Source organism: Diabrotica undecimpunctata, chromosome 1, assembly GCF_040954645.1.
Source record: "Diabrotica undecimpunctata isolate CICGRU chromosome 1, icDiaUnde3, whole genome shotgun sequence".
In the NCBI taxonomy this organism is placed as follows: Eukaryota; Metazoa; Arthropoda; class Insecta; order Coleoptera; family Chrysomelidae; genus Diabrotica; species Diabrotica undecimpunctata.
The window spans coordinates 148,559,615-148,584,785 of NC_092803.1; the positions used below are offsets into that span (position 1 = coordinate 148,559,615).

At 31.5% G+C, this 25,171-nt stretch overlaps 1 protein-coding gene across 1 annotated transcript; it reads left to right on the forward strand.

The window, feature by feature from the left end:
* The first annotated feature begins 5,412 nt into the window (after positions 1-5,412).
* Positions 5,413-25,171, forward strand: LOC140440687 (UBX domain-containing protein 1-B-like). Its single transcript, XM_072531049.1, has 5 exons — positions 5,413-5,611; positions 5,674-5,954; positions 9,729-10,024; positions 19,694-19,994; positions 24,950-25,171. Exons 1-5 carry the CDS (start codon positions 5,559-5,561, stop codon positions 24,988-24,990), a joined length of 972 nt encoding a protein of 323 aa, XP_072387150.1. The 5' UTR covers positions 5,413-5,558; the 3' UTR covers positions 24,991-25,171.

A 25,171-nucleotide genomic window follows, 5' to 3' on the forward strand; every position in this document is an offset into this window, starting at 1 on the left:
TTAGAACAGATTTTGAATTGACGGTTTTAATTTTTAATCCTTTCTTTATATATCTATGATTTGACAGGTGACAGTATATATACATGTTCTGTGGTCTACAATTATTTAAAAACAAATCAAAATGTGAAGTTAAAACTTTGTTTTTTAAATAGTTTTCAAACATTTTTTATAATTAAGGTTCCTATAGTTGGCTGTATACCATATATCACAAAAATTTTTATTAAATAAAAATCCTTTATAAAAGGTATATAATTTAAGTAGAGAGTAATATCAAAGAATATAGACGCTCAAGCGTCTATATTCTTTGGTAATATACTCGGTTCGCTATTCCCAGTCCCAACTGTCTAGTGAATTTAGTAAACTCCATTCGCTTAGCTCGGGCATATTTTGACAGATTCATTGTCGGAAACCTACAACACAACAATTCCTACTTCTCAGTATTAATAGCTCAAGTATCCTACTATTACAGACTTCTTTCTTTAAAAAAAGAAGAATTATTCTAAATAGTCGAAGTGTATACTAAACCCATCAAATTTTGGGTAGTATATATTTAAAAAATATATATTTAGTTGTTATAATTTAACTTAACTATTTATTATATGGTGCAGAAAAATAAATATTGATTGTCGGTAATTCGCAAAGTTCTATTTTATTTACTATTTAGTTTGTTTACTAATAATATTGGCTATGAGTACGGGTGCTTGGTTGTATAGTAATTTCCAGCCACTTGACGTCTGTCAAAAAGTAACTAACTTCGCAAAAAAATAAATACTAAATTCACTAGACAGTTCGGACTGGGATTAGCGAACCGAGTTTTTTTTTTTTAATTAGTTTTTTGCAAAGTTAGTTACTTTTTGACAGACTAAAAGTGGCTGGAAATTACTATACAACCAAGCACACGTACTCATAGCCAATATTAATAGTAAACAAACTAAATAGTAAATAAAATAGAACTTTGCGAATTACCAAAAATAAATATTTATTTATCTGCACCATATAATAAATATTTATGTTAAATTATAACAACTAAAATATATTTTTTAAATATATACTACCCAAAATTTGATGTGTTTAGTATACACTCACGCAAGCTTGAGTACCTCGGCCACGTGATGCGGAACGAAGAAAAATATCGAATTCTTCAACTTGTTATGCAGGGTAAAGTATTTGGCAGAAGAGGACCGGGACGCCGTCGTATCTCGTGGTTGAAAAATCTCCGACAATGGTTTGGGATGACCTCAGCGGAGCTGTTTCGCAGAGCAGTCAACAAAACCATGATAGCCTTGATGATCGCCAACATCCGGACCGGATAAGGCACTGAAGAAGAAGAAGAAGTATACACTTCCACTATTTAGAATAATTCTTCTTTTTTTAAACAAAGTAGTATGCAATAGTAGGATACTTTAACTATTAATACTGAGAAGTAGGAATTGTTGTGTTGTAGGTTTCCGACAATGAATCTGTCAAAATATGCCCGAGCTAAGCGAATGGAGTTTACCAAAGAATATAGTCGCATATACAGTCTGTCCCAAACCCTTCTTTCAGTGCGTCACTAATTTTGACGTCATATAGGATTTTAAGAATGTCGAGAATTATTGCATGGCATTTTAGTTAAATCTGACAGTTGAAGGATCGTAATCGGCTCAATGTGAAAAGGTTGTTTTTTGAAAATGTGGAGTAAAAACTTTAAGAATTCAATTTTTTTTAATTTACATATTAGAGGTCCCGTCCTGTTTAAAATTTTTTATTGTGCATTATATTGGAACGGCAGTTTGTCATAATTCCTATTCTATACAGTCCAAGGAAAGTGCTTAATTAGCTAAGATTTATTTATGTATTTATTATTATTTATTAAAAACACTATGGCTAAAATGTATAGTATTTAAACTACTAATGTGAATATTTTTTAGAATAATTTAAAACTTACTTCACGAACGGCAGGAACTGGTAATAAAGTTGTCCCAGCCTCTTTTTCTAATCGAAAATAATTTAATAATTTTAATATTAGTCTCTGTTCATTCTCGGTATATCTCGGCATATTTAAAATATTTTTATGACAATAAATACAAAATTAAATTTTCACTGTAAAATGTCTAAAAATACTATCCTGGAATGACAATTATCATTTTATCAGTTGACATTGTCAAAGTACTGTCACTATCGAGACCATCTGCGTCAAATTATATTTATGCGCATCATTGATTGGATATCTATTTAGTGTATTCTAAACTCCGACCAATTATATATCCGTAAGTACAATTCGCTTTAATATGCAAATACCCGTGAACGAAATATAATTTTCTAAGTTGTATGTATAATAATCACAGACTCACGTTTTTTTCTGTCACTTCTAGCTTAATGCGTTAGAGAGAATTCGATAAACTGTGACGCACTGAAAGAAGGGTTTGGGATGAACTATACGTCTTATATTCTTTGGTCATACGTTACCTTACAGTCTATTATAAAAGATTGCTATAATGGTTACAAATCTCCTTTTTTAAAATTTTAAGTTGGAAGGTGTTCTTTAAGGTGACTGGAACTTTATTAAAATTACTTTATTAAATTATATACCTTTATAAAGGATTTTTAATAAAAATTTTTATATATATAAATGTATATTTTCGCTATATAATAAACGTATAATTTGCTTCTATTTGTACCACAGCCACAGAATAAAAAACAATCAGAATGTCCACTCTCAGATGCCGCCTTTGAAGTGTGTCAGCACGCGATCGTCGTATTTAAACGGAAACCTCGAATTGAGAAATTTGTGACAAGATACGACAGAACTGTAATTTAAATTTTTATAGATTAATAATTTAGTAAATTTGAAATAATTTAATCTGTTCTTCAATCAAAAGTACGAATAAAATAGTGCATATTATGTCTATGGTTGCCGTAAATAAATTAAACCGGGTTAATTTTTTTATGCACAACAAATAAAATTTCACTGGACAGCACTGGTTCCATTTAAAACATATTGTAGCTGATTCCGTCTGCGTGAACGAGATGCGCGTACTTATGTTGACAAGCAGAGTGGGCATTCTAATTGTTTATTATGTGCCACAGCTTCTATACTGGCTTTGTATTAATTCTTCTCTATAATAAAATTCTGAGACGATCCTCATGAAATTTGCGATACTAAATAGTTGGAAGAGCCGATTAACTCCACGAGGAGAGTCCGTTTTACAACATGTAAACTTTTTCAATTTTATTAAAATCTATAACAAGGATATTAAAACTATGTGAACTTCGTCTAACGGCTAGCAACCCCAGTAGAATCCTAAGTTACTATATAGCTAATTCCGTTTATAACTTGAACATCCTAGTTTTTTAATATCAAAAATGTAATTTAATATAATTCAACTACATTTTAAAGGGTTTTTACCCTTGTAAATCCAGAGAGCACTGATGGTGGAATAATTATTCTGAAAACGTTCTGTGATGTAGCCCGATAGGGTTTTTATACAATATACCTTTTATAAAGGAATTTATTAATTTTAAAGATACAGAAAATATAGTATGATACTTCTTTTGAAATTTTTGAAATGAAGCTTTTATACTGGCGTTGTATTAATTTTTCTTTATAGTAAAATGCAGAGCGGATCGTCACGACACGAACTAATCCATGAAAATAGAAAACGTCACTACTACTTATACCGGCATTGTGGCAATTTTTGTTTAACTTTAGTTGTTTCAATAAGCCCAATTACATTTTTACTCATTTTTATTGTCATAAGATTATAATTAAAGATAAAAAGTAATTATTTTAAAGTTAATAAAAGTTTTTAAAGTATTAAAAAAGTAATTAATAAAAAAATAATTATAATTATAATAATTAAAGAAATAGAAATTAAAAGAAATCGTTACAATCATATACAAATCGACATCTAAAAATTGATGTGTAGAATGTATAGTATTTTTCATATAAAAATGCGTGCACGTCAAAATTTATATAAAGTGACGTCACTTATATTTAAAATTTCCAGAATGTCAACCTTAGAGTTCAAATTTTCCTAACACAGCTAATAATACGAAACCCATACGGAACTGCTCGATCTTTCAAAGCCGTCAACATGGTATAATAATCAGAAAAATGTAATCATCATTATATTGGGAATTTTAGAATTATATTGATTAAATAACCAAAAACATTTGTTATTATTAATAATATAAATTTTATAAAATAACTCTTTAAGTCTAATATTCCACAAAATAATAATTTTAATTAAATATATTAGACAATTGTACGCAACTGATACGGGAATACTTCAAATTTTTTGACAGTTCAGCGTGTGGCAAAATTGTTTAAAGTGTTGCCACTTTTTTAGAGTAATAATTTTGTTTATATTTTGATTTCTTACACAATTTGATCATAATATATTATATATTAATAAATTGTATTTATAAATTCATATTAAATTTAGATTAATAGCTTTAAAAACTAATTATTGTTGCGTACTGTGATTGTTCTATGCCAAAACAACTAAATAGTCTGTAGAAAGCTGATAAGCTTTCATTTAAGATAGATTATTTTGAACAAGAAATAATGGCGGGACGTTTTTACTATTAATCATCGAGTAGAACGTTATTCTTGAAGATTTTTTTATTAACATTGCTTCTACCACTGCAACTACGTTGATAACAAGAAACCATTATTATGCACTATCACAATATATTATTACAGTTTCTATAAAAGTATTATAAAACTAAAAATATTCGAAAAACAACAAACGTAAATAACCATATACGATCTGTCAAAAGTGTCAAAACAATATGGCCGAAGTGAGGTCGTTTTTAGTCACGTGATGCCCTCTCCATAGATTCTAACTCGATGCTATTAATGCTCTAAATAGAAGTAAGCTGTGGTATTCTGACGTCGAAAATCTTGAATGACGTGCACGCATTTTTATATGAGAAATACTCATCGAGCAAAAAGACAAAAGAGGGAATGTAAAGGTAGTGGGGGCAAAAATATTGTTAGACAGGAAGTGCCATCTAGAGAGGCCAAATTAAACAAGGAAAGAGAGTCTTTCCTTGTTTAAGAAATTAAATTTAGTTGGGTTATGTTATTATGTGTCCCAACTGTCACATGAAATCTTATTTATATTGAAGTTTTTTAACAATTGTTTCACATTTTAGACTGTTATCGTTAATATTTAATTAAAATTTTTTCGTCTAAGACACATTCTGAAAACTATTTTATAGCTACTGTTAATAAGTGTCGGAAAATTTAAATTTGGCGCATTCGCATTTCCGGATATGTCCGCCATCAGAGGCCACTTTTTTGGTCGCCTTTTCATAACGATTAGATTCCCTCTTTTGTCTTTTTGCTCGATGGAAATACTATATATGGATATGACACTAAACTCGATGGAATATGAGTTTATGAGTATGAGACAGATATGTCAACGTCACTTATTTAAGTACCAAATAATCAAATTTTTTTCTATGTCAATCTCAATCATTGATAAAAATAATTACTGGACAAAATCTAATTATTGGGGTTCCCATAAAACATTATTTTTTATTAGAAAATCATTGCAGAATTTACAGAAATGTCTAATGTTGTAGATAGTTTAACAGAAATGGGGTTCAGTAGGCAACGAGCGTAAGTAATCACCTGCATTTAGCTCATAACCTATAAGTAAAATTTACATTATAAACTTACAGAGAATTAGCAGTAAGTCAAACTGGTAGCAATGATCTTCAACAAGTAATGGAATGGCTATTGTCTCACGAAGAGGATGAAGCCATGCCAGTAATTGCAGATCCTCCAAAAGCACCAGAAGCTGCTTCAGAAATTGCTAGTGAAAATGATAATAATACTCAATCCAATTCCGACACTGCTGTTTCTGAGGAAGGTGAAGCTGTAGCTAAATCAATTAAATGTGATGAATGTGGCAAATTGTTTAAAACTAACGAAGAAGTTGAATTTCATGCTACTAAATCAGGTAATCTTTTATACATACAGTAATTTGACACCCTAGCTAGATTATGAGATATATTTCTGATACTGGATCGCATTACCATGCAAACATCAGGTTTATTAACTTTTTACTATGCATATAACTCAATTTTTCCTTTTGTCATATATCCAGAGAAACATAGCTTTCACAAAAATTTATTTGCTTCTTTAGGATATGCTAAAATAAGTTTTAAATGATTTCTTCAGTAAATACAATGAAATTAATAAGTGAGAACATTATAAAACAATCAATAAAAACTTAAATCATGAGGTTATTCCATACAATTTTCAACACTGTCACAGTGTGCAGGCATTTATCAATAGAAAAACTAGTTATCAACTAACACACTTGCAAAATAAGAAACACAGATGAGTTTCTTTCTGACATAGATTGAATTTTAAATAAACTATTTTACCATGTATTTTTTCAACTTAAATAAATTAAAACACTATGTTTGATAGACTAAGAATTTTAATTTTAATGTGTTGAGAAAGAATGTGGCAGAATAAGGCGATGGATAGGGATGACTGGAGAGAAATTCTTGAGGAGGCTAGGACCTATGCAGGGTTGTAAAGCCAGAATGATATTGATGATGTGAAAGAATGTTCTTTTGTCTTAATTTATTTTAGCTTATCCTTAAGAAGCAAATAAAATTTTGCGAAAGCTAGGGGTTTAACAAAGGGTTTCTCTTAAAGATGTACCAGATTTCAAGATGTAAGTACCACCAATCAAGACTGATCTGGCCAATTGGCAGGAACTACTGTTCCTGTCAGGTCAGGTTCATGCATGATCTGACCAAAATTTGGAAAATTTTAAAATCCTTAAAGAATTTGAAAAAACTCCCACCCTAGAACTGGATGGGAAATTCTCCTATTTACTGTAATTGAAGCAATAGAATGAATTGAAAGCTCTGCATTGTTATTGCCAGCTTTATAAATATTTTGTTATATCTATAGATCTGCAGAATTTGCATATATAATGAAATTTTGTAATTTAGAAGCTTAAGTATAATATTTCATTACATCTAAAATTTAAACAGCTAGCGGTAGAAATTCCTGTTCTGGCCAGATTGACTAGGTACCTGATCCGGTACATCCCTAATTTCTCTTATCCTGCCCTTTAAACTAATAACTACAACCTCAAAAAAGTATTGGATTTTTTTAAAACGGCCTCTGGTTGCTATTAAGATAGTAAATAGTTATATAATTCAATACCATGATTAAATTTTGTGGATTATACCATCTAAAAAGTGATAATACACAAAGGATATGAACTGGATATCATTCCTTTTTTCCCTGGAGAAGAATAAAAGGTAATTTATCTCGTCTATTGTTATGTAAAACATCATGGATTTGACCTGATATCCAAAACATTTTAGATGCACTGAAAATCATTGGAAAATTTTGGAATGAAATTTCACAAAAAATGTTAAATGGTGTCAGGAAAAAACTGTGTGCTTTTTTTTTCATCAGTGATACTAAGGTGGAATTGACGCCAGAGCCTGATGAAATTAGTAATGCAATTATTAAAGAAGCAGTTAATATCGCCATGCAATTAAATGTAGAAGCTGATAGTGATGACGTTCAAGAACTGTTTTTGTTGGATTCCCACAATCAGGAGCTGATAATTGATGAACTCATAGAAATGCATGAGTATGAGCAAGATATACAAAATATACATCTACAAATATAAAGAAAAAAAATATTAGCTTGCTATGCTCATCAAAAGAACTTTGATGGATGATTTTATATTTGTATATCCTAAGCTTTTAATAAACATTTTTTTGTGTAAATTTCTGTTTTTAGCTTCCGGTCCCAATTAAAAATAATTTGTATACATACCTATACGAACTATACCCTGCCTTACATGAATTCCGGTTATCACATAATTATATTTAGGGTATTACTGTAGTTCAAAATTTCAATAAAAACAGTCACGTCTTGTGTTAAAATATATGGAAAAAATATTTTTTAATGGTTTAAACTATATTAGTTTTGTATTAATAATCAGTCATGAACTTTTTATTTTTTAGTAAAGTCAAAACTATATTAGAAGACCCATATGTAATTAAGCAATGATCAGTGAGCCTCAAACAGTTGTTGTTTTAATATTTAATTCCAATCACTTGAAAAGTGAATTATTTAATTTCCTATATTTTATGTTAAGTAATTTTGGATTTTGTTCTATTAAAGGCAAAGGAAATGAATATAATATTTATATATAATTTATTACACACAATAAAATTTATTTTATTAATGACATTTTAAATATATAGTAATCATTCAGTTTACTATACTATACTATGCTAACTACTAATTACTAATCAAGATTACTAAATAAACTAAACATTAAATAAATTAAATAATACTAAATAAACTTAAACATAATTTAATCACTTTTATTTATTAATATTTATAGTGATGTTTGCATTTGCAAATTGGTGTTAAGTGAATAATAATTTTTATATAATAATAATAGTTTTAAATAACATTTTTGGGGATTGTACATTTACCTACTATGTAATTCCTACTGGTTGAGTTTACCGAAAGGACAAGCTGAATATAGCCGCAAATGCCAAAAATATTTCGGTTTGGCAGTGTTGGCATGTTTTTGTAATGTGTAAGTTGTATGCTTCAAATATAAAGAGATAAAGCTTTTAAAAAGTACATTTTGATTATACTATTTTATGAGTTCTGCAATTTTTAATTTATATCAAGCAATAACGAGTAGATATTTGTCTCTTTCGAGATTAATTGCAAACATCTTTTGTAATCTGGCAACTGCTGATTTGATGATTGCCAAATCTATCTCCTAATTTATTAAAGGGTAATTGCTAAAAAAATTTCTAATAATTAACTGCAATTAATCTCCAAAGAAATAAATATTTACTCATTGTTGTTTTATATAAAGCAAAAATGGCAGAATTCATAACATAATATAAACAATATGTACTTTTTTAACTCTTTATCTTTTTATATTTGAAGTATACAGCATCTACATTATAAAAATATGCCAACACTGCTATACCGAAATTTTTTGTTCCATGTTTGACATTTACGGCTTTAATCAGCTTGTACTTTCGGTAAACTCAACCATCCTACTTAAGATAATAATATCAGATCATTTAATTATTAACCATTGACAAAAGGTAATATATGATGGCAAGTATGAATTTGATGGTAATATGATCTTCACAGATATCGCTCCTGTAGTACATTATTTCTTTGTGGATAACAGTTTTTAGACAACATGAATTATTTTTCTAACACCAATATGTTCTTGTAAAGGCATAAATTTGATTAATTGGTAAACCTACATTACATGTCACAAGAAATTAAACAAAAATCATTAAAACATGATAAATTCACTGTATATAGGTAAATATCATAATTATATTATATTCACTACTATTACAATAAAATAATAAAATGAAAACATGTTCAGCAGTGCTTATTGACACTACAGAGCAGTAAAATGTTATACATAAATATGTTGTAAAAGATATCTTCGCTTACTTGGTCCACTAGTAATAAAGTTATCAGATTGAAATATCAAAACTGTCTTTATTTTTGGTTTTGAATTAGTCTATGCTAATCAAGAAAAAAACATTGCCATACATTCTAGAAAATCATTTTTGTCGGAATATGGTTGGCTAGAACATGAGTTGGAGGACATATATCTAAAAATAAGTTAATGTGATAATAGAATATCTTCTGTTTTCATAAAACTGTTATTGTTATATCAATGTTTCTTTCACAGGTCATCAAAGTTTTTCTGAATCTACTGAAGAAAAACGGCCGCTAACAGATGAAGAGAAAAGAGAACAGCTTGCTAAAATAGAAGCAAAACTTAAGCAGAGAAGATTAGAGAGGGAAGCTAAAGAAAAAGAAGAGGCCTTACTCAGGGAGAAAAATAGAATAAAATCTGGAAAGGATTTGCTAGAAGCCAAGAGACGACATGAAGAAGTGGAAATGAAAAAGATTATTGATCAAAGGAAAAGAGAAAAAGAGGAAGAAAGATTAGCTAAGCAGAGAATTAGGGAACAGATTGAACAGGTATTTTTATTTTCTTTTTATTGGTTATTAATTTAATTTATTAATTATTTAGTAATCTAAATAAAGGATTGAAAATTGCTGTTCCAGTAGTTTTGGTTAAAAAATGGTTTTCCAAGTAAAGTATTTTTATATGTTTCATAACTATTTAGAAAATTTCTGGGTACACCATACTCTTTTTTATTTAAAGACAATCTGTACAATTTTACAAGTATAATTATATTACATGGTTACAAAAAAGAGATTTTTTACAAAATAGTACTAAAATTAAATCTTCAGTACATTGATAGCTTTTAAATAGTCGATTAAGTTCTTTGAATTGTTATTTTGACCTAGCACAACTTATAAATTTCAATCTATGTTATAAAGAGCTTGTTGATGTGTGAATTTGTCATATTCAAAGCTATGTTTTAGTGTTAAGGTTGTATTGCATTGCTCAGATATTAGTGGGTTACTTTCTGAAAGTAGGTAAGAGCGTGTGAGTCTAGTATGGCCTAATTGTAATTGGTTAACGACACTCTGATCATAGCAATTTTTTTAAAAGGTTTAGAGCCTATAATGGTGTCTTTAATTTGTCGTAGTTAAGACATTGATCTTTGTTATTCGTTATGCCAGACTTCAAAGATTTTTGTCTTAATAGAAGGTTTTAAATCTTCTAAACCGCACTTTAATATTATTTTCGAATCCGCACTAGACACTTAAGTCTGCTTCTTCATTTCTGGGAATACCCACATGGGAAGGAATTCATGTCAACTGTTCTACCTTTTTCTTGACATATATGTAAAGCTCTGATGTAATCATTTGTTCAATTGGGCGTTTAGGATATACTCATTGAATTGAAGTAATCAAACTCAGAGAATCAGAAAGAATCACCACTTCAACGATATTGGTATCATTAATAAATTGAATTGTTCGATAAAGAGTGAATCATTCAGATGTGTATATGTAAATTGATCACAAAAATGGTACCAACTCCATTGCTATATTTTGTAGCATCTGTAAATATTTTAGAGAAATTTTCATAAGATTGGAGTGCATTTGACAAAATAGTTTTTATTACTGAGGGATATATTTCCACTTATTGTATTTGCTCAAATATTATATTGTGGAATATTGATTGACCAAGGGCTATGAGGATCGGCGATGTTTGGATCGAATATATCGGTAAAATAAAAGTTTAATGTCTTAGAATATTTTCTAATTCTTTCATATGGTTTTCTTAGTTTATCATGAAAATTAAAGAGTTCGCTATATTTCTCTGTGAAGGTGTTACTGTAAACATGTTTTTCTGGATTACAGTATACCGAGTATGAATGGCGATTAATTCTGCAGTATATATTGTAAGTTTTTCATTTAATTTAAAAGATCTTTTAAGGTTATGTGAATCAAATATAGCGCAACCTACTTTTTTGTTGCTCTTTGATGCATCCATGAATATATATCGACATCTGGAAAGATACTTTTCTAAATCTTCCTTAAATATGTATTGTCTAATCCTTTGCTCAATTTAGGTATAAAAGCTAAAATGATTTGGTGATATTTGGTCTCAAAACGAGACGATAGTGCAAGAATGTAGGATGTGCAAAAGTAATACTATTTATTTATGTAAAAGGTGTAGAATTCATCTACACCCCGAATGTTTCGAAAATTTTCACCCTAAAATTTACATTTAATATGAAATATGTTCCTTTATTAAAAATTGTACTGTTTTCCTTGAAAATGAGAAAAAAAATCTTTTTGGTTGTAAATTAGTCTTAATTTATGTGTTTTTAATCCAATCTAGTAAATTAATTGTCAAATTTCTCTTTGTATATTGAGCGGCCGTTAATAGGTTAATACTATATAAAGAATAAACTTGCCTCAAATTTACTTTACTTAAAGATAGTTCAAACACTCTTGACCATGGAGCTGCGCGAAGGCGGAGTCAAATTCACCTAAAGACAGAAAGGTTCTATTGTAAGTGGAATTATACCGTGCATAGTACAATGCGTTTCGCATGGAAGTGGGGACTAAACCAAATTTCGTCTACTGCGCCGTGGTCAGGAGTGCTTGCACTATCTCTACCTCAAAACTATTTTAAAGTTAATAATAAAGTGTATTTAATAAATATATCCCCAAAAAATAGAACACACTACGCCTATGCACATATAAACGAATAAACTAAAATATATTTCTCTCATTCCCATTATTTCTAAGAACGTAAAGATATATAGACCAGCAAAATATTGATAAGTTTACCGATCTTTCAAACTATGCAATGAACTTGTCTCATTATACACTAGTGAATCGTACCAATTTATATTATTACAGGGGCAAATTATCTTACTTTTTTAATTATTTACATGAGCGAAGCATACACAATAAAAATGACCCCGGTAAGAATTTACTGCTGACATTTTACATGGTTGCCGCTACCGTTTAGTTCAATTTGTAGATTAGTCACCTTTAATTGAAAATTGTCCGACTATACATTTAATTTCACATTCCAGATCTGCTGTATATATTATGTATAGTACAATTCTTAGTATACTTCCTTGTGGTAACCCAATAATGATCGTTTTAGGGCCAAATGTTTCATCATTTATATTTATTGACACTGTTCTATCGGAATAGAGTAATCTGATACGTGAGGTCAAAACTTGAGAGATTTCCATTTTTTCCATTTTTCATAGAGAATATATTACATTATCATATGCTGATTCTATATCCACCAAAATTGCTGGAAGTAATTTCTTGTTAGTAAAAGCAATATTTATATATTTTACTAGGTTACCTATATTTTCAATGGTTGAACATCCTCTTCTGAAGCCAAACTGCAATTTAGGTAATTTTTTATTGTTTTCTAGCCAATGAACTAGTCTGACTTTGATTATTCCTTCTAAACTTTTTAAGACACAAGAAGCTAGAGAAATTGCTCTATGTGAATCTGGATCTTCCGCATCTCGATTTGGTTTTAGAAAAAAAATTGGGATTGCTGAGTATTCCTTCCAGCTTGTTGGAAATTCTGCCCGATTCCATGTTGTATTTATTATGTTGGTAGCTGTATCACTGTTAGTTTTGAGGCTTTGTTCTATTTCCCACAGTGATTCATCCGTGTTCAGTGAAATAATCGGCTGCATATTTGTTTTCACCTAACCTGAAGCAATTTTATTGAAGAATGTTTCTACCCACTCACGTATTTGGATCGTATTTTTTGGAGGATTAAGTTAATTTTTTATTTTATTTATATATTTCCATATATCTTTTATAGGTGTGTTTTTGATAGGATTTTTACAAAAATTTCGCCAAAGAATCTTTTTTGCTTTGTAATATTTTTTTGCGACTGCTACTGAATTTTTATATTTTAAATAGGTTAAATTGGACTGCCTTTTGTAAAGCAAAAAAGCTTCTTGTTGGCATTTAATAGCGTTTGCATATCTATAATTCCACCAAACTTTGCGAAATTCTGATTTGATCTCTGTTCTCTTCTGTGAGATTGCTAGTTTTGTAGCATAATTTAGTGACTCTATAAAACTTTTATATGATCTTTCGTTATTACTTTCATCCAATTATTCATCTACTACCTGAGAGAAAAAGGACCAGTCAGCTTTGTTTAAATTAACTTTTTTACACTTAAGGGATAATTGAGTAGTATTAAAATGTGTTTCAATTAGAACAACAAAGTGATTGGAAGTACCTAATGGTGTAATATCAATTTTCCAGTCACAATGTAAAGTTATATCTCTATAGAATATTGTAATATCTACAGCAGATTTATTATTACTTCCAAATCTATAGAAAATGTCACACTGAGAGTGCAGTACTGGTAAGATACGGCAATGCTTTTCTTATGGAGAATAAACGCGCAGGGTTGTCGGTTTTCTCCAGCTGTTGATTGCTCATTGTCTCACAGGACCGGCTTTAATAAAATGCATCTGCCGGCAGTACGAGTAAAATATTTTATATCATGTATACGTATACAGTAGAATAAAAAGGCATTGATGAGTTATTGACAACGAAAACTATGAATTTTGCATATAAAACGTCAACATGAGATATACAATTGAATCATATTCATAAGAATAACATTTGAACACCTCTTTACAAGAACAACATACAATAACTGTAGTTTTAATGTTTTTACATAAAATAGAAAAAACCTACCTAATTTCTAGGAAAGAATTTGGAAGCTTGGAAATGATATTATTTATAGATATTATATATAATATTCAAATTTCCAATTCTTTCATAGAAATTAGATTTTTTCTATTGTATGTAAAATATTAAAAATACAGTTATGTTGTTTCTATAAATAGGTCTTCATTTCTTTTGTAAAACTTCTGCTACAAATTACCATCATTAACATAATCACCTAAATATGGTCATAAACTTGTTTGTCATAATTAGTATTTGATAAACTCAAAGCTTTCCCTATTTCACCCCCTACCCATCCTTAGGGTGAAAGTGCTTTTGGAAAACGAAACTAGACTTCAAAATTTAGTCCGAGTTTCAACAGAGAGCATGGAGTCCCATAAGTTTAAATCCGGTGAATTATTTAACGGTTGCGCTAAACTCGTAGTGTTAAATGTGTTGTGTTTTTTACAAAATACGGAACAACTGTAAGTGCTACTGTAAGACGTACTTCGTTGATGACTGGTGTTAGCGAAAGAAGCATTTACAATTTCAAAAAAGAAAAAGAACAGAGTGGAACGTTGAAATCGCCAAAAAAACGTAAAAAACGAGTGTGTCAATCAAATTCTAGAATATTCACATATGACGAGGGTGTAAGAAGTATTCTACGGAGAATTGTTCATTGTCAATTTTTCATGAAAAATTTGCCGCCATTCTTAAAGCATATACATAACTTCATACAAGGTAATGATAATATACAGCCGTTGTCTCTTTCTACTGTATACAGACTTCTGAAAGATATTGAATTTGTTTATAAGAAACGTGGCCGAAGAAGCATCATGGTGGAGCGAGAGGATATTATTCATTGGCGCCATAATTATTTGAGAACTATACGACGTTTGCGAAAAGACCATTGCAATATCATATATTTATATATATATATATATATATATATATATATATATATATATATATATATATATATATATATATATATATATATATATATATATATATATATATATATATATATATATATATATATAGTGCGATACTACGATACAAAACAGTCGTGATGCTTTTCTCAAAGGTTTAAGTACTGGCCTAAAAGCACCTACTAAACGAGGTCCACGATATGTTTTATTGCATGCAGGTTTTTCAGGAGGTTTCCTTCCTGGCACACAGCGTGTTTTTCTGGCAAAGAAAAATGTTGGCGACTATCACGATGAAATGGATGCCGCATATTTTGAGTCGTGGTTTAAGGAGACATTAATATCAAATTTACCAAATAATGGTCGCAGGAATGTCATTGTAATGGACAATGCATCGTACCACTCCCGTAAAGAGAGATTCCCTAACAATTCCTGGAATAAAGCTGCAATCAAGGAATAGCTAGTGGAAAAAGACATTTTTTTCGAGGAGTGTTATTTGAAATCCGAGCTATTAGAAGCAGCGCGTGCTTTTAAAGATCAATACGATAAGTATCATCTTGATGAGTATGCTTCACAACATAATGTTTATATTTTAAGGCTTCCTCCATATCACTGCGAATTGAATCCTATAGAAATGATGTGGAACCAAGTTAAGCGATATGTAGGTACCCATAATACCACTTTTAAAAACGACGAGGTACGCCAGTTGATCGACGACGGTTTCGCACGCGTCATAGAGCCAAATTGGCGCAATTATGTCACTCATGTTGTTGAGAAAACGGAAACTGAGATGTGGACTGCGGACAACCTGCAAGATGACGTAGACCAATTGATAATACACGCGAACACAGGGGAGAGTAGCGAAAGCGAATCCGACATCTCGGATGTAGAGGACGAGTTTAGTATAATTAATTGAATATCTGTGAGTAACCTCGATTATTTTACACTGTATAACCAATAAAATGCATTTACCAGTCCAATCAGAGTATGGGCTTTTCGGATATTGGGCTGGGTGCACGGAAATCGAGTTCCCGGAGGTTCCACCCTGTATATTTATAGCTATCAAGAAATGTAATTTAAAATATATTTGTTAGTTTAATAAATTGTAAATATAATATAATGTTAAATAACTTACACTATAACCTTATACCTGCTCATCTGGGTCAGCTCATCTGCTAATAACACAAGGTTTCGCTGAAAACTACCAGGTTGCTATGCCAAGGAACTAGGTAAACTTATGTTGTGTGTAAAAAATGCGAGACTGCATTATGTTTTAACAAGGACAAAAACTGCACTTCAGATTTCCACAAAAAAAAATTCATAGTAGGTGTTAACATTTCGCAGTGATTCAAGTGCGCAACTTGTTTTTTTAATAACATCGCCGGGATTAAAAAATGTGCAAAGCTTTTTCGATATTCCCGTTCCTGATAATTTTTCACATATTTACAAAAGAAAAAGTTTTTCTTGGATATTGGGCTGGGTGCACGGAAATCGAGTTACCGGAGGTTCCACCCGGTATATTTATAGCTATCAAGAAACGTAATTTAAAATACATTTGTTAGTTTAATAAAGTATACAGTTTTATAATAAAATTCTCGCTAAAAACTTAAGGTCTTTTTATTCAAATTCATGCCTCTTATTTGGCTACTTGAAGGCAATTATTTTATAATAAATAACAGAGCCCGGCGTAGAGATCTGGGTACGGTTCTGTGACTACCACTTGGACCTGTTTGTATCGCCAAGCACAAGGCGATGAAATCCGCCAATTGTGCATTCCTATAATATTAGCCATACTGCACTCTCGGTGTGACATTTTCTATAGATATTAATGTTTCACTTCCTGTATTTAAATAATTTAATTTACACTCCTCTATAGCACCGAGAAGCCTTGAAAAGTTGTGATGATAGTAACACGTTAAATAAACAGATAAAAACTTGCGAATCAATATTAAACCTTATCAAAGATATTTGAACTTTTTCAAATGTAGAAATTAAAAATAGTACACTTATTAAAAAAACGCAAAATCCTATCAGACTATGAGTAATCTAAATATACTGCAATGGACTGCTAGATCAATTTTGTGTTATAAAGGTGACTTTGAAAAATAGATTTTCGATAATAAAATTAATGTAGTTTTGCTTTCGGAAACCTGATTAAATGAATCCACATTTTTTTATTAATAATTTTAATATATTTAGGCTCAACCGTAATGACGGTTATGGAGGAGTTGCAATCTTTTTAAGAAAATACTTTACCTTTTTTCCTAAGCCAAAATTTACTCCAATAAAGGCCGTGGAATGTGTATTGGTATCAGTATCAATAAATAAAAATATCCATCTATTCTCTATATACGACAAACCAAATCTGAACATTAGAGAAACAGATTGGGTTACCTTTTCTGATAGTCTGGAAAGGCCATTTTTGGTAGGAGGCGATTTCAGTTGTCACCATACTGCATGGGGAAATAGTTATTCAGGTATAGCGGGTTCAAGGCTTCTCAGTGCTATAGAGGAGTGCAACTTAAATTATTTAAATACAGGAAGCGAAACATTAATACCTAGATTTGAAGGTAATAATAAATCTGCTATAGATATTACAATACGTTCTAGGGATATATCTTCTTTAGGTTGGATTTTCTTCCTCTGATTTTTGCCATTATGAAAGTGGTCACTATTTATGTTTGGACCTTGGCAGCTTCTGACGTTCATGAGATCGGAAGAATGACTTATATTTATCAGGATGTAATATATCTTGTCAGGTTTCGATTTTAGAAGATTTCCGTATTCCTGTTCCTTTGTGTATCATTTATGAGGAAATCTTGTTCTTCCTACTATTTTTGGTTTTTGCAAAGTTTGTCAGTCTCAACCCATTATCGTTTTGACTCTTCATGTAAGCTCTCACGTCCTCTAGTTGGCTGGAAAAATTGCTCGTTGCCAATTTTTGGGTTAATCATCATCATCCAGCCTCAAGAGTCCACTGCTGAACATAGGCCTCTTCCTCATGTTTCCAACCCCGTCTATCTTGTGCCACTCTCATCCAGTTTTTATTGAGTCTTCTTAAATCGTCAGTCCATCTTGTAGGTGGTCGACCGACGCTTCTCTTGTCTTCCCTTGGCCTCCATTCCAATAACCTCTTTGTCCATCGCCCATCTGTCATTCTGGCTATGTGTCCTGCCCATCTCCATTTTAGTCTGGCTATCTTCTCGATGATGTCAGTCACTCCGGTTCTTCTCCTGATGTCTTCGTTGGTTATTCTGTCTCGCAGAGTTATTCCTAACATGGACCGCTCCATTCTTCTCTGCGTGACTCTCAGTTTGGTAGCTGCTGCTTTTGTTAAGGTAAGTGTTTCTGCTCCGTACGTCAAGACTTTTGGGTTAAGCTCTCCAGCAATTATTTTCACGTCATGACGTGGGCATCGATCATATTCTTTATCTAAGGTGTCGTAAAATTCATATTTTTCGTCGTCTTCCTTTTCTACCGTAGGTGCGTGTACACTAAATAAGTTTGAACAATTGCTGAAATTAAAAACGGTACATTTGCAATTTTTCAAAAGAGATTGAGTTGTAGAGGAACAATTGTGTAGCAGGTATAATTGGAATTTGAGGGAAAATTTACGGGTGAATTATATGCAGTAATTAAAGAAACTTATTGATTTGAAAATAATAGTAAAAGATATATTCTTACCTGTATTTACCTAGGTAATCGCTAAGGTACTGTGAAATTCGTACACAGTATATAGTTGTGGCTTTTATAGATTCAGAAATGTGGCAATTTCTAAACCTATTGCATTTATTTTTTTGGCTATTAATCAATCCTCCAATGGCATCAATAATCAAAAATGCCAGAAGGAACATCACAAGGTGTAAGCACTTAACAGCAATATCCTTGATTTTTTGCGACAGTAGGTTTTGGGGTATGTTATTTACATAATTTGTATTTAAGGTGGTGTATTGTCAAATTCTGTATCTAACTCACTCGGTTTTTCACTTAAATTTTTTGTTTTTATTAAATTATTACTTGTCTCAGTACAGTTTTTAAATCCATGCCGTTGATCATAGTTATGAAATATTCATTCTGTCAAGGTTTAAAAAGATAATTATAATACTCGTAATCTTTTTGAGAATGATTTCTGGAGTGGAAGTCGAAACGTCAAACACAAGGTAGTCAAAAATGTGATTTTCAATACAACCAATAATTGTGGCTTAATCCCATGTAAATATAATATTTAAATTCATTCTGTCATTTGTTATAGAATTAAAATAAGTACATAACATATAAGAAGCAATTTTTTCAAAATTACGAAAAAATCTTCCGGCATATTCCGGCTCTCATCGGCGAAAGGTGGTCGCTTCCACTTAAATTAAATTCCGTATAATAATTGCCTCCCTTTTCAAGAGATGGACCTTGCTATAATTAGGTGTCAGCAGTTTCCCCTTGTTCATGAAAGCGAGCCGAAACGTCAAAAAATAATTAATTTTGTAATTAATCGATTTCCAACAAACCATTTTTTCTTGATATCGATATTTACAGACAATAACCAAGGAGGTCTAAAAAAATAAATCTATTTGAACTTGAAATGTGTATATCAAATCACCAGACATAATTTTTATTTACTGAAACTTATTTCTAGGATAAACTAGCACGCAAAGCCAAATTCTCCAATCAACCAGAAGTTGTTACACCAGCAGCACCTGTTGTGACAGCTACCCCTGCCAAACCTCAAGTAAATTATTCAGAAGTCAAATTGCAAATACGATTACCTGATGGTTCCAGTCTGACACAGACGTTTGGGGCCAAGGAACCGCTTTCCGCAGTGAGAGTTTTTGTGGAAATGAAAAGAAACAATCCAGATGACCAGTTTATCCTAATGACGAGTTTCCCCAAAAAAGTATTTGACATTGAAGATTATGATAAACCTTTGGATTCTCTGGGTAAGTTAAATATCTGAGCATTTCTTGAATGTGTGTGATTGTGTCATAATTTATTAAATTAAACATATAAAGATTAAACCGTCATAGTTCTACTCTTATTTATTCGATAGTTACTAAAAATCATTTATTATAGAATCGTTTTATTGCCAACTTAATATTTAATAGGAACAAATAGATTATTTATTTTATATAATTAGACGTCGGAAGTGTCTTTCTTGTTGTACTCGTATCCGCGTCGATTTGTTATTTAACAAGTTGTTTTCAGTATTATCTTTCTTCTGATATCATCCAAATTTCAACTGGACTCATATTGTAACAACACTTAGGTGTCTACAAAGGTCTGTAATAAATATGCAACTGCAGTGACATATGCTGAGGATTTTGCTATACCAGTACGGAATGACACAGACTACGAAACTATACAATAAATTTATAGGTGCCGCAGGAAAATTGAACAATTGATGACTGCAAAAGATTTTTTTAACTGGCTACAATAAAAAATGATCGTTTTGGTACCGGAACGGTGATTGTTATGGTAAAAGGGCCTAGAAGAAGAGCTTTATTAACTTTTATAGTAAGTATTGTAGACATTGTGAGGTTAAGTCCATAAACACGTCCCTCATCCGGAAGAAAAGTGTCACAACTCAAATAACAACTTTTTTCTGGGGAGACAAAAAGTTTCAGGGGATTTTTAGATTTTAATTTAACTGCCATTTAAATCCTTTATGTTAAAACATCCTTTCTTCCACATCTTATTATTCAACCGTCTCATTCTTAATTCACTTCTTTTCTCTTATTATCACATAGTGTATTCTTTCTGCCCTTTTATAATGGCAGCTTTAAATACTACTAATCAATTTAATTCTATAGTCAATTCATAAAATAAAAACAAATGATACTAATAAAATAATAATAACTATTGTCTTCTTATAAAGAACGTCTTATCGTCTTATAAGGAACGATGTGGCGATACTCAACAACAATAATCTTCGTGTTAAACAGAACGAAAAAATCGCCAAGTACAGAGATCTGGAAATTCAAATACGAAGACAGTGGAGAATGGAAAGTACCCAGACAATACCTATTAGTCTCTCTACTACTGGAGTCATTCCAAAGAACTTCCTAGAAAACATAAAAAATCTAGGTCTGAATGAACATCTCTACAAGACCATGCAGAAACCTGTACTACTCTCAACGAACAGATGTGTACGAAAATTTTTGGGAGATACTCCAACATACCAAGTCACCTAGGGCTCGATAACACGGAAAGAGTCCCACCAGAGCTCAATCCTTTTGATACCGTAGGTATCTGGGATGTGTGAATTTTCCCCTTAGAGGGAGTGTGAGCTGTATGGCTAAACCTGGACCATTGTCTTCAATTTTAATAAACTAATTAAGTATATAAAATTATAAAATAAATATCAACAGATGGCTCCTTGACCTGGTTTACTTTTTTAAAAACCAACTGTCAATCTTGTCCCGAATGTCATTGTCATTGAAACAGTAACTTAGTATTTCGGGCATCTCAAAGGTAGTTGCCAAACTTCGGTACGAAAGTGCGGATGTAAAAATTCTACTTCAAATAGAGAGAATTTTTAAGAATGTTATCTTCAATGTAAACCCAACCACTGTTTGGTTTTGCGGTTAGTTACGCAAGTACTCCAAAAGTAAGTAATATAAACCTCATTTTTGCATTAAACAGTCAAAATTTTACCTTCACGTTTTTCTTAACTTAGTGGAACTACTTGCTTTTTAGATTCACTGAAGAGTCCGAAATCGTTCTGAACTTTATTACAATCGATTTGAATTTTTTAATTAAATATAACACAACAGAAGTTTTTACTTCGATGTTCGAGTTTAATCAGACCAATACTAACGTTTGGATGTGAATCATGGATTCTAATTAAAAAACTTCTTTCAGATGGTGTCATCTTAGGTCCCCTGAGAGGCGTCAGTGATAAGTTTTCTTATCAATTGTTTGCAGTGCTTCCGGTCCCTGGTCAATTCTTTCATTTCTCTCATAGTTTTTCCTCGTTTACTGCCTATTTCGAGTATTTATTGAGACCATGTTTATCTTGGTCTTTCTTTCTGCTTCTTGTTCTTGCTTCCTATGGTTGCTGGTTGCTGGTTATTCTCTACAGTATGTATTATGGGTTCCTGTTCTAATTTAGTTCTTATTTCATTATTTCCAATTCTATCAAATTTTGTTATTCCTGCTATTCTTCTGAGGTATTTCATCTCTGTTGCATTTTTCTAATTGTCGTTCTTAGGTTGTCTTATCTTATGGAATATAATCCAAACGACAATTACAAATATGGCAAAGGAAACATTAGGTGAAACCTCAAGCAAAAGAAACGAGGAATGGTTTGACCAAGATTGCCAACAAGTAATAAATAGCAAAAATATAGCTAGACAGAAATGTCTACAAAGGGATTCCCGATCGAATAGAAAGGGATATGAAGAACTCAGAAAAGATGCAAAGAAAATATGCAGAAGGAAAAAGAGAGAAATGTTGAATAGAAAAATACTACAAATTACAGATTATAATAACAGAAGAGAGACTAGAAAATTTTACAAGGAAACCAAGCAATGCACCCAAGGATACATGACAAGATCAATAGTTTGCAAGGACAAAAATGGGGCAATTATCAGCGAGAAAGAGGAAATAATGAAAAGGTGGAAGGAGCATTTTCAAGAGCTGTTAAACCCAGAAAAAGAACAAAACGAAGATGAAGAGATAATTCACCACACAGCAGAATAACTAGTTGAGCAACCAACATTGGAAGAAACAGGTGGAATAACTGCAGAACTAATAAAGAATGGTGGACATGCGCTATGGAGGCGTATCCATAAACTAATCGACCGCATATGGACACTAGAAGTCATCCCAGAAGATTGGAAAGTAGGAATCATACATCCTATGTACAAAGGGGGAGACAAACGACTCTGCAAAAATTATAGGGGCATAACAGTTTTAAATGTCATCTACAAGATATTATCAGGAATTATGTACAGCCGCCTGGAATCGTTTTCGGAGGAGATTATTGGTGAATACCAATGTGGCTTCAGACCAAAGAGGTCAACTACAGACCAAATACATATAGAGGTATACATGAAAAATGTGTTGAATATAACATACCTATTTACAACTTGTATATGGATTTCAAACAGGCGTTTGATGGAGTAGATCGACAAAAAATGTTAAAGCAACTATCTATGTTAGGGATACCCAATAAGTTGGTTAAACTTATACGAATGACTCTGGAGGGTTCCAAAGCTATGGTGAGAATAGATGGAGATATGACGCAGGCCTTTGATATTGAAAATGGAGTTAGACAAGGGGATGCCTTATCAACGACACTTTTTAATCTAACTTTAGAAGCTGTTGTTAGAAAACTGGATATAAACGGCTGTATTAATACAAGATCTATTCAAATATGCGCATATGCGGATGATGTTGCCATAATAAGCCGCAACAAAAGGGTATTAAGCGAAAAAGTTATAGAACTGAAACGAGAAGCTGCTACGTTTGATCTATATATAAATGAAAGCAAAACAAAATATATGGAGTGCACAAAATCGAATGAACATGAGAATCTGAAGGTAGACAACCATACCTACAAATATGCCACTTTTCCCTACCTAGGCTCAATAATAACTGACAACAACAACATCAGTCAAGAATTACAAGCACATATTCTTAGCGGTAATAAGTGCTTTTATGCATACAAAGACTTAATGAAAAGTAAGTTACTGAATCGTGAGTCTAAGCTGAGAATCTACAAAACAGTAATTAGACCAGTGATCACATGTGGATGTGAAACGTGGACCCTCTCAACCACTGATGAAAATCAACTGAGAATATTTGAGCGCATAATACTAAGGAAGATATTTGGACCAACCCAATGCAGCGATGGTTCGTGGAGAATTAAAATGACACGAGCTGGATGAACTAATGCAGAGCGCAGATATTGTCAGATTTGAAAAATCACAAAGACTAAACTGGCTTGGTCACCTAGAAAGAATGCCAGATAATCGAGCTGTAAAAGTAGTCCAGAGATGGAAGCCCCAAGGAAACAGAACAAGAGGAAGGCCCCGTAAAAGATGGATAGACGACTTAGAGAGGGATCTTAAAACAATGAACATCAGGCAGTGGCGAAGGAAAGTATCCGACAGGGCTGAATGGAAGAACATTGTTAAGCAGGCCAAGACTCACAAAGGGTTGTAGCGCCTAAACAAAAAAAGAGAGGTTCTGAACATCATAAAGAGGAGAAAATTGGATTACTTTGCCCATGTGATAAGAAACCCTAAATAATAATTACTACATGTAATTATTCAGGAAAAATAGAAGCGTTCTGGACAAAGTACATCCTGACTCAAGAACCTCCGCCAGTGTTGTGGGGTAAGCACCACGACACTTAGGGCCGCTGCAGACAAAGTAAAGATCATGCGACTGGTCGCCAATGTTCTTGAAGGACAAGACACTTAAAACAGAATAGTCATCATAATTATATGATCAGGTTTTGCTCTAAACACAACTATTTTTTTATAAATCTCATTTATGAGTACATAAATCTGCAATTACGAAGAAAATACCTTCTAGTTTTTTGGTAATACATAATTATTTAATATATTTTTTTCAACCCACTACAAATTTCGAATGAATTAAGTTAGAACTATGCGTATCTATTACTTAATAAAATGCTTTTTATTTACAGGAAATTTAGATATTTACAATTTTTATTGGGAATTAATCACAATTTCAGTTCAAAATACGTTTATTTTGACATTTTGATTTCCACTTCGGAAATGGAAATAAATAAAGAAAGACTTCCGAAATGGAAATCGAAATTGTAGAATTTAATTCCCAATAAAAATAGTAAATTATATTAAAATGCCACAAGAAAATATCTTCAGAATAAAAATTTAGATTTATACCAAATTTTTTTTTTCAGGATTGGCCCCCGCGGCAGTGCTCATGGTTAAGAAAAATTGAAGTGTCTAGTCTACATTTTAATAAGGTGTTCTGTTCTTATAAATTATTTCAATTATACACTACCGTTTCTCATCTTCACGGATCAAAATAAATTTGCTACTTTACAATTAAGACGATTAATTTTAAATTGGTATTATAATAATGTTATTCTTTCAGAAAAAATAAAATAGTTTGTATTATA